The 15,000-nt window shown below is 38.0% G+C and overlaps 2 protein-coding genes across 2 annotated transcripts in view; one reads left to right on the top strand and one right to left on the bottom strand.

The window, feature by feature from the left end:
• LOC133636273 (E3 SUMO-protein ligase ZBED1-like) overlaps nucleotides 1-911 on the top strand; it is a 1,788-nt gene extending 877 nt beyond the window's left edge. The window contains exon 2 of the mRNA XM_062030116.1: nucleotides 89-911. Coding sequence (XP_061886100.1) covers nucleotides 89-743 — 655 coding nt within the window. The 3' untranslated portion in view covers nucleotides 744-911. The remainder of the gene's footprint in view (nucleotides 1-88) is intronic.
• The window catches only part of LOC133635736 (neuropilin-1a-like), a 179,648-nt gene that overhangs the window by 135,428 nt on the left and 29,220 nt on the right, over nucleotides 1-15,000 (bottom strand). The window lies entirely within an intron of this gene.

Below are 15,000 nucleotides of genomic sequence, written 5' to 3'. Positions count from 1 at the left end.
GTCTGTGTGTGTGTGTGTGTGTGTGTGTGTGTGTATCTGTCTCTGTGTCTCTCTCTCTGTGTGTGTGTGTGTGTGTTTTCCACTGCAGGTATGTGACTCAGATCCTGGGTGGGGAGGCCTACGTCTCCTGCTCAGTGGTACTACCTGCCCTCTGCCACTTACACCGTGTAATGGAAACTTCTGATGAGGACCCTGCATACATGATTAGATTTAAGACCAAATTCAAAGACGACCTAGGCTCCCGCCAAGAACACACCAACAATGCATGGCTCAAGATTGCAACCGCACTGGACCCACGTTTTAAGGACTTGAAAAGTGTGCCCAAGGCAGACAGAGAGGAGGTGTGGACCAAACTTGGAGGCCTTCTGCGTGAATCACCTGGAAGACCTTCACACACTACTGAAGATGGGCCACCCAAGAAGAAAATGAACCTTCTTCTACAGCTGGGCTCAGATTCAGAATCAGATGAAGAGGTACAGCCTGACAGAGCCTTACACAGGTACAGAGCAGAGCCCACCATTGAAATGACGGACTGTCCCTTGCAGTGGTGGTCATCTCATGCAGGAGCCCATGACAAGCTGGCTCCGTTGGCTCGGAAATATCTAGCCACTCCTGCATCCTCAGTTCCCTGTGAAAGACTCTTCTCACTTGCCGGTCACATTGTGCAAAAGAAGCGGTCAGCTTTACTCTCAGAAAATGTGGACAAATTGGTTTGCCTCAGTAACTGGCTAAAGGATGAATAGAGAAGCGGGCCACATGTAATTGTGTAGGCCATGTTCTTTTGGTTTGATAAAAAAGAGAAATCTCTTTGTTTTTCCTTTGTTGAAGAGAAATGGCCAAGATGGCTAGTGTGTTACAGAAGGAGACACCATCCTATTTTGTTTTACTATTTCAGTTTCATTTAAATAAGAGACGCCATCCTATTTTGTTTTCCTATTTTGACGAGGAAATGTCATTGTAAAAAACAGGATGTTATTAAAATAAACATGCATACATATGTTAAATGCACATGTCTTCTGTCATTTATCTTTCAATTCCCACAAAAATATACAGTTAATGGCATATTTTGGACATAGTTCGAATGGTGATTAATCATGATTAATTAATTTTTAAGCTGTGATTAATCTGATTAAAAATTTTAATCATTTGACAGCCCTAATATATATATATATATATATATATATACACATTTATACATATATATATATATATATATATATATATATATATATATATATATATATATATATATATATATATACACACATTTATACATATATATATATGTATACTGACATTGTGATGTCACACTACATCCAACCTCCACACGGTGACGTCACACCACATCCAACCTCCACACTGTGACGTCACACCACATCCAACCTCCACACTGTGACGTCACACCACATCCAACCTCCACACTGTGACGTCACACCACATCCAACCTCCACACGGTGACGTCACACCACATCCAACCTCCACACTGGGCTGCAGCCAATGTTGTGTGTTGTTGTTGGCCATGAGGTTGTGGCTCTGGCCAGTGTGGGCGGGGTCAGGGATGGGTCTGGACATGGCGCTCCTTGACCGGGTCATGTGAGTGTGCTAAATGGCTGGGAAAGTGTCCTGTGTGGGAGTGTGGGAGTGTGGGAGTGTCCTGGGTGTAAACAAACAGCAGCCACTTCAAACCACACAATAAGGCTGATGAAGTAAGAGGACACGACTGGTTCTTGGCAGGAAGGAGGCCAGAACATGACAAGGGTGTGACTCGGTCACGGACTGGAGCTAAAAATGACATTTGTCATGCTGAAACATTCACTCAGCACTCTTTGATTTGAACTTTTCCAAAAAAAACCCACTTTAAATATTATTTTTCATAGTCTAGACTAGAGTTGTATGGTACTAGTATAGCATGGCGGTACTAATGAATACAAAATGATACTATACTATAAATATTCGCCATATTTTTATTTTTTTTTGCAGGCATGACGGCGCGTCTTCACGTGGTGACATTGCTGGTTTTACGAGCAGAGGAGCATGTTCGGCAGCGCGCACACACAGAGTACGTACAAGCAGACACAGTGTGTAGACAGGAGAGGGAGAACGGACGCATTTAGGTGTAAAAAGTAAAGATAAAGGTGAAGTTATAACACTGAAACGCCCTCAGGAAGAGCTGCTTTAAGACACTAATCACTAATCCTGGTCTCCATGGCGACAAATAGAGTAAGTTTCTTACAAGTAGCATTATCACTGGAGGACGAGGAATAGCTAAACATGCTTCACTACACACCGTAGGAGGATACAATAGCTCACCGGCGTCACAATGTAAACAAATGGGTGGATCTACACCTGAAATCCACTGTAATGATACCAAGTACAAGAGCGTATCTAGTCGATACTACTATGATTACTTCAAAAAAATTTATCGTCACAAAATCTGCTTCTAAATCACTAATCCTGGCTTCCATGGCGACAAATAGAGTAAGTTTCTTACAAGTAGCATTATCACTGGAGGACGAGGAATAGCTAAACATGCTTCACTACACACCGTAGGAGGATACAATAGCTCACCGGCGTCACAATGTAAACAAATGGGTGGATCTACACCTGACATCCACTGTAATGATACCAAGTACAAGAGCGTCAATAGTCGATACTACTATGATTACTTCAAAAAAAATGTATCGTCACAAAATCTACTTCTAAACTACTAATCCTGGCCTCCATGGCGACAAATAGAGTAAGTTTCTTACATGTAGCATTATCACTGGAGGACGAGGAATAGCTAAACATGCTTCACTACACACCGTAGGAGGATACAATAGCTCACCGGCGTCACAATGTAAACAAATGGGTGGATCTACACCTGACATCCACTGTGATGATACCAAGTACAAGAGCGTCTATAGTCGATGCTACTATGATTACTTCAAAAAAATGTATCTTCACAAAATCTACTTCTAAATCACTAATCCTGGCCTCCATGGCGACAAATAGAGTAAGTTTCTTACAAGTACTATTATCACTAGAGGACGAGGAATAGCTAAACATGCTTCACTACACACCGTAGGAGGATACAATAGCTCACCGGCGTCACAATGTAAACAAACGCCATGGGTGGATCTACACCTGACATCCACTGTAATGATACCAAGTACAAGAGCGTATCTAGTCGATACTACTATGATTACTTCAAAAAAATGTATCTTCACAAAATCTACTTCTAAATCACTAATCCTGGCCTCCATGGCGACAAATAGAGTAAGTTTCTTACAAGTAGATTATCACTTTAGGACGAGGAATAGCTAAACATGCTTCACTACACACCGTAGGAGGATACAATAGCTCACCGGCGTCGCAATGTAAACAAATGGGTGGATCTACACCTGACATCCACTGTAATGATACCAAGTACAAGAGCGTCTATAGTCGATACTGCTATGATTACTTCAAAAAAAATGTATCGTCACAAAATCTACTTCTAAATCACTAATCCTGGCCTCCATGGCGACAAATAGAGTGAGTTTCTTACAAATAGCATTATCACTGGAGGACGAGGAATAGCTAAACATGCTTCACTACACACCGTAGGAGGATACAATAGCTCACCGGCGTCACAATGTAAACAAATGGGTGGATCTACACCTGACATCCACTGTAATGATACCAAGTACAAGAGCGTCAATAGTCGATACTACTATGATTACTTCAAAAAAAAAATTATCGTCACAAAATCTACTTCTAAATCACTAATCCTGGCCTCCATGGCGACAAATAGAGTAAGTGTCTTACAAGTAGCATTATCACTGGAGGACGAGGAATAGCTAAACATGCTTCACTACACACCGTAGGAGGATACAATAGCTCACCGGCGTCACAATGTAAACAAATGGGTGGATCTACACCTGACATCCACTGTAATGATACCAAGTACAAGAGCGTCAATAGTCGATACTACTATGATTACTTCAAAAAAAATGTATCGTCACAAAATCTACTTCTAAATCACTAATCCTGGCCTCCATGGCGACAAATAGAGTAAGTTTCTTACAAGTATCATTATCACTGGAGGACGAGGAATAGCTAAACATGCTTCACTACACACCGTAGGAGCATACAATAGCTCACCGGCGTCACAATGTAAACAAATGGGTGGATCTACACCTGACATCCACTTTAATGATACCAAGTACAAGAGCGTCTATAGTCGATACTACTATGAATACATCAATATTTTTTATCAACACAGGTATACAAATATTTTGTTTTTAAAAAAAAAAAATCATGTTATATTCATAAAGTCAGTAAATACGTCCCTGGACACATGAGGACTTTGAATATGACCAATGTATGATCCTGTAACTACTTGGTATCGGATCCATACCTAAATGTGTGGTATCATCCAAAACTGATGTCAAGTATCAAAGAAGAGAAGAATAAGTGATTATTGCATTTTAACAGAAGTGTAGATAGAACATGTTGAAACAGAAAATAAGCAGATATTAACAGTAAATGAACAAGTGGATTAATATTCATTTTTTTTACAGTTTGTCCCTCATAATGTGTACAAAATAATAGGTGTATAAATGACACAATGTGTTACTGCATAGACTAATTAGGAGTCTTTGTTTTTTTACTTACTACTAAAAGACAAGTTGTCTAGTAAGTTCACTATTTTATTTAAGGACTAAATGACAATAATACACATATGTTTCATGTACACTAAGATTTTTTTGTTCAAATAAAGCCAATTATGATAAGTTCCATGCAGTGCTTGCAATTGACTGAATGCACGATGCGCACCCTGAGCTCCATTGTAAAACCCTAAGATTTTCTGTTAAACATAAAGCCAATAATGAAATTTTTTGTGGTCCCCTTTATTCAGAAAAGTATCAAAATACATTTTGGTACCGGTACCAACATATTGGTATCGGGACGACCCTAACAGCAAGTGAGGAGGACAAAAGCATTAAATTATTAAATAACTGTGACAAGATTTCCTGGGAATTGTGGAATTCCTGGAAACTTAGACAAACTTTATTGATCCACAAGGGAAATTGTTCCAAAAAAAAATGGACATTTTTACTGTATAACGGTTCAAATAGGACCAAAAAATGTGTAAGAAAAAGGCGGGAATTTCTTCTTATTGTGTGAATGCTGGAAAACATAACAGTAAATAAGGAATATCAATGAATTGTGCATTTTTACAGTTTGTCCCTCATAATGTGTACAAAATAATAGGTGGATAAATGACACAATATGTTACTGCATAGACTAATTAGGAGTCTTTGTTTGTTTACTTACTACTAAAAGACAAGTTGTCTAGTATGTTCACTATTTTATTTAAGGACTAAATTACAATAATAAACATATGTTTCATGTACACTACATTTTTTTTTGTTCAAATAAAGCCTATTATGATAAGTTCCATGCAGCACTTGCAATTGACTGAATGCATGATGCGCACCCTGAACTCCATTGTAAAACTCCAAGATTTTCTGTTAAAAATGAAGCCAATAATGACATTTTTTGTGGTCCCCTTTATTTAGAAAAGTATTGAAATACATTTTGGTACCGGTACCAAATTATTGGTATCGGGAAAACCCTAACAGCAAGTGAGGAGAACTGAAGCATTAAATGATTAAATAACCGTGACAAGATTTCCTGGGAATTGTGGAATTCCTGGAAACTTAGACTTGGACTTAGACAAACTTTATTGATCCAGAAGGGAAATTTTTCCAAAAAACGTCAGAATTTTTTACTGTATAACAGTTCAAATAGGACCAAAAAATGTGTGAGAGGAACATGGGAATTTCGTCTTATTGTGTGAATGCTGGAAAACATAACATTAAATCAGGAATATTAATGAATTGTGCATTTTTACAGTTTGTTCCTCAAAACGTATTATAACAAAATAATAGGTGACACAATATGTTACTGCATACGTAAGCAGACTAATTAGGAGTTTTTGTTTGTTTACTTACTACTAAAAGACAAGTTGTCTAGTATGTTCACTATTTTATTTAAGGACTACATTACAATAATACACATATGTTTCATGTACACTAAGATTTTTTTGTTCAAATAAAGCCGATAATGATAAGTTCCATGCAGCACTTGCAATTGACTGAATGCACGATGCGCACCCTGAACTCCATTGTAAAACCCTAAGATTTTCTGTTAAAAATGAAGCCAATAATGACATTTTTTGTGGTCCCCTTTATTTAGAAAAGTATCGAAATACATTTTGGTACCGGTTCCAACATATTGGTATCGGGACGACCATAACAGCAAGTGAGGAGGACTGAAGCATTACATGATTAAATAACTGTGACAAGATTTCCTGGGAATTGTGGAATTCCTGGAAACTTAGACAAACTTTATTGATCCACAAGGGAAATTGTTCCAAAAAAACATGGACATTTTTACTGTATAACGGTTCAAATAGGACCAAAAAATGTGTAAGAAAAAGGCGGGAATTTCTTCTTACTGTGTGAATGCTGGAAAAAATAACAGTAAATAAGGACTATCAATGAATTGTGCATTTTTACAGTTTGTCCCTCATAATGTGTACAAAATAATAGGTGGATTAATGACACAATATGTTACTGCATAGACTAATTAGGAGTCTTTGTTTGTTTACTTACTACTAAAAGACAAGTTGTCTAGGATGTTCACTATTTTATTTAAGGACTAACTTACAATAATAAACATATGTTTCATGTACACTACATTTTTTTTGTTCAAATAAAGCCAATTATGATAAGTTCCATGCAGTGCTTGCAATTGACTGAATGCACGATGCGCACCCTGAACTCCATTGTAAAACCCTAAGATTTTCTGTTAAACATAAAGCCAATAATGACATTTTTTGGGGTCCCCTTTATTTAGAAAAGTATCAAAATACATTTTGGTACCGGTACCAAAATATTGGTATCGGGACAACACTCACTTTTAACAAAAAACTTGACTTTTTGATGATGTAACTTTTGTAATTAATTTGTGCTACGTCCTTCTGAATGTCAGCAAAGCATTCTGGGAAACTTTAGCATCCACGAATAGAGTAGTTTCCTCTCGGGTGGGAAGGTACCAACTCTCACCCCCCTGTGGAGGCAGAGAGTTGAATTTACAGTCCTTTTCTCAACTCCTGCCGCTCGACAAAAGACAAAAAAAAAAAACATTGGCCGAGGTGGAAAAGAAAAGAAGCACTTAAGTGAGGAGAGATCAAGCGAAGGATTGTGAGTGGCTCCAACTCAATCAGAGCGCAGCAGGTGAGCGCCTCATCAATCACCGTCTGCTTGTCCTGTGGCCGAATTACGCCGCCTCGAGTGGCGGACAAACGCCAACGAGCCGCGGCCCGCTGTGTGAAAACACAGCGGGCGAAAACGACCCCGGGGGGGGATGTGGATTGGACACACAATCGGGCTTAATTTCCTCGCCAGCGACCATCTTTGCACCCCAGCAAACAACTTCTCTCCCGCCTAAGTGTGGCAATCGTGGCTGCGCCCTCCTTCAGGTGACCCGTGCTAACAAACAGGCGAGCTAAAAGCACGGCCACATCAATCAAAATCAAAGAGACGGACTGACGGTTGAATGAACGCGTCTAAAACGCCACAATGTGTTTAGATGCCTGGAGCTCACTCGTCAATTCAACAAAAGCAGGGGCGTCCAAACTACGACCGCCGTGTATTCATAGCATGTACTTATATAGCTGGCGATAAAATGTCTGACTGTATCTCAGTTTTTTATTTGGCAAACACAAAATATGCAACATTTACCCCCAAAAAATATCTCAAAGTGGAATTTTTAATGTGACGTAATTGGAGCCTTAAGTAGGTCAATAATTCATAATGACATTGATTTTGATTCACTATTATTTTTTAAAGAAAGAAACAGCCTTCATGGCAGCTTTGTGTTATTAGAGTCCACATTGCAAAATGTTCTTGTTACATGTCACCTGTTTGCTCTTTTATACCACTTTTTATGTTTTTTCAATTTTTTCAGTCGTATTTTTTAAATGTGCCGTGGGGCCATTCAAAAATGACCTGCGGGCCGCAAACGGCCCCCGGGCCGCACTTTGGACAACCCTGGTTTAATCAATGTTGTGTTGTGACTAGGGCTGCAACTAACGATTAATTTGATAATCGATTAATCTGTCGATTATTACTTCGATTAATCGATTAATAATCGGATAAAAGAGACAAACTACATTTCTATCCTATCCAGTATTTTATTGAAAAAAACCCAGCATACTGGCACCATACTTATTTTGATTGTTTCTCAGCTGTTTGTACATGTTGCAGTTTATAAATAAAGGTGTATTAAAAAAAAAAATAATAATAATAATAATAATAATAATAATTAATTTTAAAAAAATAAAAAAATGCGCATCCAACGAATCGATGACTAAATTAATCGGCAACTATTTTAATAATCGATTTTAATAGATTTAATCGATTAGTTGTTGCAGCCCTAGTTGTGACGTTGATTTGACAATTGGATTTTGGTCATTTCCCAACCAATATTCTACAAAACAAATTCAACATTGAAACTACACGCTCGTATTACAACGTTTAATCAATGTCGGGTTCTGACATTGATTTGAACATTGAATTTTAGTCATTTTCCCAACCAGCAACGTTGATCCAAAGTCAGACATCAACGTAGTCTCAGTTTACAAACCCTCCATCATGTGACTTATGGTCAGCAGTCAAGAGGACAATTTGGAATTAAACAAGCAATGTTTTCCCACAGGAGACGTCCATGTTGTGTTCTGGCGAGGGAGAAGAAGTCAACTGGGATGGAAGGAAGTGAGAATGAATCAGCAACATTCCATCCCTGGCGAGCAGGAGTCGCTACTTCCTGCACGGGGGGGTTTGTGAACGCCTTCCTTTTTTTTTTTGGATGTTCCTTCCAGCGCCAGGCGCACCTCCCGCCCGCTGTGAGGCGGAGAGGTGCACCTCCCGCCCGCGGCGGCCTGGTGCATGAATCAAAGCGGGGAGGCTGGCAGACGACCACGGAGAGAAAGCTTTTCAATCAGGCTGTCCTTCCCAGTCGCCGCCAAGGTCAACACTTCAGCGGCGGATGGCAGAAAATAAAAATAAGACGGGCAGCACGTGCAAAGTGGAAGTAGCCCGAGGACGGGAGAAAGAGCGTTTAATTGATAAGGTGATCGGCTTTCATCGACTCGGCGTCTGACCCGCCTGCGTGGCGGCGGTCTCCCGGCGAGGCGGGAACGCAAAGCTGAGCGTTCATCACGCTGACACAAAAACGTTGGCGGTAATTGTCGCCGAGCGTGCAAAAGTGGATTGCTACTTTCGCCGCAATTTCACAAGCAATTTGACTTCCATTGTCGGCGGCCTGCTTGGCGGGCAAAACAGCAGGTGCCTCTTTTTTTTTGTGGTGAAGACGCTCACCCAACACACTCCTGTTTATCCAATCCCAAGTATCCCTAAGGGCGGGGGTCAGCAAAGAAAAAAGTACGAAAATGGAAAAATATAAGGGAAAATAATATATTTTAGTTAGAATATGGTCGGCAAAAAGAAATTACGAAAATGGAAAAATATAAGGGAAAATAATATATTTTAGTTAGAATATGGTAGGCAAAAAAAAAGTAAGAAAATGGAAAAATATAAGGGAAAATAATATATTTTGGTTAGGATATGGTCGGCAAAAAAAAAGTACGGAAATGGAAAAATATAAGGGAAAATAATATATTTTAGTTAGAATATGTTCGGCAAAAAAAAAAGTACGAAAATGGAAAAATGTAAGGGAAAATAATGTATTTTAGTTAGAATATGGTCGGCAAAAAAAAATTACGGAAATGGAAAAATATAAGGGAAAATAATATATTTTAGTTAGAATATGGTCGGCAAAAAAAAAAGTACGAAAATGGAAAACTACAAGGGAAAATAATATATTTTAGTTAGAATATGGTCGGCAAAAAGAAATTACGAAAATGGAAAAATATAAGGGAAAATAATATATTTTAGTTAGAATATGGTAGGCAAAAAAAAAGTAAGAAAATGGAAAAATATAAGGGAAAATAATATATTTTGGTTAGGATATGGTCGGCAAAAAAAAAGTACGGAAATGGAAAAATATAAGGGAAAATAATATATTTTAGTTAGAATATGTTCGGCAAAAAAAAAAGTACGAAAATGGAAAAATGTAAGGGAAAATAATGTATTTTAGTTAGAATATGGTCGGCAAAAAAAAATTACGGAAATGGAAAAATATAAGGGAAAATAATATATTTTAGTTAGAATATGGTCGGCAAAAAAAAAAGTACGAAAATGTAAAACTACAAGGGAAAATAATATATTTTAGTTAGAATATGGTCGGCAAAAAAAAAGTACAAAAATGGAAAAATATAAGGGAAAATAATATATTTTAGTTAGAATATGGTCGGCAAAAAAAAAATACGAAAATGGAAAAATATAAGGGAAAATAATATATTTTAGTTAGAATATGGTCGGCAAAAAAAAAAGTAAGAAAATGGAAAAATATAAGGGAAAATAATATATTTTAGTTAGAATATGGTCTGCAAAAAAAAAGTACGAAAATGGAAAAATATAAGGGAAAGTAATATATTTTAGTTAGAATATGGTCGGCAAAAAAAAAGTACGAAAATGGAAAAATATAAGGGAAAATAATATATTTTAGTTAGAATATGGTCAGCAAAAAAAAAGTACGGAAATGGAAAAATATAAAGGAAAATAATATATTTTAGTTAGAATATGGTCGGCAAAAAAAAAGTACGGAAATGGAAAAATATAAAGGAAAATAATATATTTTAGTTAGAATATGGTCGGCAAAAAAAAAGTACGGAAATGGAAAAATATAAAGGAAAATAATATATTTTAGTTAGAATATGGTCGGCAAAAAAAAAGTACGAAAATTGAAAAATATAAGGGAAAATAATATATTTTAGTTAGAATATGGTCTGCAAAAAAAAAGTACGAAAATGGAAAAATATAAGGGAAAGTAATATATTTTAGTTAGAATATGGTCGGCAAAAAAAAAGTATGAAAATGGAAAAATATAAGAACTCCGGAAGAACTTTGAACATGTCACGATGGAGGTGAATTGCCGTACTATGAAATGTTTAACCACTAATCAAACAACAAAACATCGTACCCCGAAACCTTGTACCCCGAAACGCATCAACAAGAAACGTTCACAATGCAAAACTTTTTGAAACACAAAATTCTGCACATTAACTTTGTAACACAAAACTTTGTTACACATAACTTTCTAACATAAAACTTTGTAAAGTGAAAGTTTACAATGCACAAAGTAACACAAAACGTCGTATCACGAAACAAAACATCGTACCATGATGTTTTGTGTGTACCAAAAAACATACCTCGAAATGCGTTACACAAAATGCAAAAGGCCATACCATGAAACGTCTTACCACAAAATGTCGTACCACAAATTGCCGTTCTACAAATTTTTTTTTACCACTAATCATACCACAAAACATCGTACCACGAAACCTTGTACCCCGAAACGCATCAGCAAGAAACATTGCAATGCAAAACTTTCTAAACACAAAACTTTGCAACTATGAACTTTGTAACACAAAACTTTCTAACATGAAACTTTGCAAAGTGAACGTTCAAAATGCACAAAGTTACATGAAATGTCGTGTTACGGAAACAAAACATCACACCATGAAACTGTGTCGCAAGAAACTGCAAGAAATGCGTAACACCAAATACGAAAGGTTTTACTGCGAAACACCATACCACAAAAATGTCGTACCACGAAAGGTTGTGATACAAACTGTACAAATGTATAAAACCGGAGACAAATGCCAGATTACAACCTACAGACCTGTTTCCTTCTAAAATTATTGAAAACTGTACAAATGTATAAGACCGGAGACAAACATCAGTTCACAACCAACAGACCGGTTTCCTTCTAAATTTATTGAAAACTGTACGCATCTATACAGCCGGAGACAAACACCAGTTTACAACCTTACAGACCTGTTTCCTTACTTCTAAAATGATTGAAAATTTGACAAATGTATAAAACCGGAGACAAACACCAGATTACAACCTACAGACCCGTTTCCTTCTAAAATTATTGAAAAGTCTACAAATGTATAGGACCGGAGACAAACACCAGATTACAACCTACAGACCTGTTTCCTTACTTCTAAAATGATTGAAAACTTGACAAATGTATAAAACCGGAGACAAACACCAGATTACAACCTACAGACCTGTTTCCTTCTAAAATTATTGAAAAGTCTAACAAATGTATAGGACCGGAGACAAACACCAGTTAACAACCTACAGACCTGTTTCCTTACTTCTAAAATGATTGAAAACTTGACAAATGTATAAAACCGGAGACAAACACCAGATTACAACCTACAGACCTGTTTCCTTCTAAAATTATTGAAAAGTCTAACAAATTTATAGGACCGGAGACAAACACCAGTTTACAACCTGCAGACCTGTTTCCTTCTAAAATGATTGAAAACTGTACAAATGTATGAGACCAGAGACAAACACCAGATTACAACCTACAGACATCATTCCACGAAGTACAACAGAAAATGTCGTACTTTAGTTTGTTACTACGTGCCTTTGACGATACAAACACAACCATCGCAAGAAGAAATGCAAGAGTTGAGAAGTAACCTGCCTAGAACCTGCTAGGGACGGAAACAGGGTCCTCAAACTGAGAGACTAACGCATCAGCAAACTTTCTTTAAAGATGTTATTTCTTTGCCTTGTGTATTTTCCTCCATGACAACAGCTGATGAACACCCAAGAACTGATTGTTAAGGGGTAAGTCTCTTTATCCTGGAGTTCCCATGGTCCTCAACTGGACGGTGAAAGGGATTGCTCTCACTTCCTGGAAACAGGTGGCACTCTTTGAATGTCAAAGGAAGAGCCAACAATAGATCCGGGCTACAGTTCTCCTCGGCTCCTCCTCTTTCCAGACAGGACGAGCAGGAGGTGCGGCTTACGTCCCAGCATGCCGAGCAGCACCGCGGGAGTGTTGGGTGGAAGGGGGCGAGGGGACAATTAAAAGGGAGGGACGGGGGCGCATTTTCAAGCTTTGAGTTACGGGCACCTGAAGGCAGGGGGGCTCTCGCGGACTTTTGAATTGCGGCGAGGCGGGAGGCCTCGGTCTTCTTCACCCACACAAAAGGCTGCTGGAGTGAGGCATTCTTCAAATAACTGGGCTTGCTTGGTACCACCCCACCCGGTCATCTCATCTCGGAACTGTCCTCAGGGAAGAGTTTCAACACAGACCTGCACGGTTTTAACGGCAGACTTTGTTTTCGGAGTGGTCAGCAAATCTGCTGTTATCAAAGATTCATAAGTTTACTGTACTGAAAGCTGCTCCTCAGGACTCAGCAGGGGGGCGAGAACAGCCCGGAGCTCCAGATGGAAGACGGAAGGTGTTGTCTCGGTTAAACATTAGCAGACTTCTGAACAGAAGATATTTCCCCCAAACTGTCTCACTTCAGATCTTCTTTTCTTTTCTGTTCGGAGAGAACAGACGTCGGGTTTCTCCTTATCAGAAATCCCACTGCACTGGTTCGTACGGTGAAGATCGTCCCCTACATCAGTGTTTTTCAACCTTTTTTGAGCCGAGGCACATTTTTTTGCGTTGAAAAAATCCGGGAGACACACCACCAGCAGAAATCATTAAAAAACAAGTAAAAAGTCGTTGTTGCAATTGTTGGATATGACTTTAAAGCATAACCAAGCATGCATCAATATAGCTCTTGTCTCAAAGTAGGTGTACTGTCACCACCTCTCACATCACACCCTGACCTATTTTGACTTTTTTTGCTGTTTTCCTGTGTGCAGTGTTTTAGTTTTTGTCTTGCGCTCCTATTTTGGTGGCTTTTTCTCTATTTTCGGTATTTCCTGTAGCAGTTTCATGTCTTCCTTTGAGCGATATTTCCCCGCATCTACTTTGTTTTAGCAATCAAGAATATTTCAGTTGTTTTTATCCTTCTTTGTGTGGACATTGTTGATTGTCATGTCATGTTCGGATGTACTTTGTGGACGCCGTCTTTGCTCCGCAGTAAGTCTTTGCTGTCGTCCAGCATTCTGTTTTTGTTTACTTTGTAGCCAGTTCAGTTTAAGTTTAGTTCTGCATAGCTTTCCCTAAGCTTCAATGCCTTTTCTTAGCAGCACTCACCTTTTGTTTATTGTTGGTCAACAGTTCACAACGACTTTGATTTTGATTTATAATATTGGTTTGAGCATTGACGGTTTAAAAAAAAATAAAAAAAAAAACGACACTAAAAGACCCTTGGACCCTAAAGGGTCCCACTTATAAAAGTGTTAAAAATAAGTCATATTAATATTTATTTTTATTTTCAACGCTTAAATCGGTAGATCAATCAGATCTGTCAATTGATTTTAGGTTGTTTTTTTTGTTGATATATATATATATATATATATATATATATATATATATATATATATATATATTTTTTTTTTTGTTTGTTTGTTTTATACCCTTTTTGTCAAAGAAAACCAATTTTTTTCTATGGCATGAAGAAAAATTAAGCATCCCGCTGTTTCCGACATCTACAAAGCAATTAGCTACCGGCTGCCACCTACTGATATGGAAGAGTATTACACGGTTACTCTGCCGAGCTCTAGACCAGTGTTTTTCAACCTTTTTTGAGCCGAGGCACATTTTTTTGCGTTGAAAAAATCCGGGAGGCACACCACCAGCAGAAATAATTAAAAAACGATACTCAGTTGACAGTAAAAAGTCGTCGTCGTCGCAATTGTTGGATATGACTTTAAAGCATAACCAAGCATGCATCACTATAGCTCTTGTCTCAAAGTAGGTGTACTGTCACCACCTGTCACATCACACCCTGACCTATTTTGACTTTTTTGCTGTTTTCCTGTGTGCAGTGTTTTAGTTTTTGTCTTGCGCTCCTATTTTGGTGGCTTTTTCTCTATTTTCGGTATTTCCTGTAGCAGTTTCATGTTTTCCTTTGAG

Source organism: Entelurus aequoreus, linkage group LG20 (assembly GCF_033978785.1).
Source record: "Entelurus aequoreus isolate RoL-2023_Sb linkage group LG20, RoL_Eaeq_v1.1, whole genome shotgun sequence".
Classification (NCBI taxonomy): Eukaryota; Metazoa; Chordata; class Actinopteri; order Syngnathiformes; family Syngnathidae; genus Entelurus; species Entelurus aequoreus.
The sequence above is the reverse complement of the archived record's forward strand: the minus strand, read 5'-3'. Positions and strand labels throughout refer to the sequence as shown.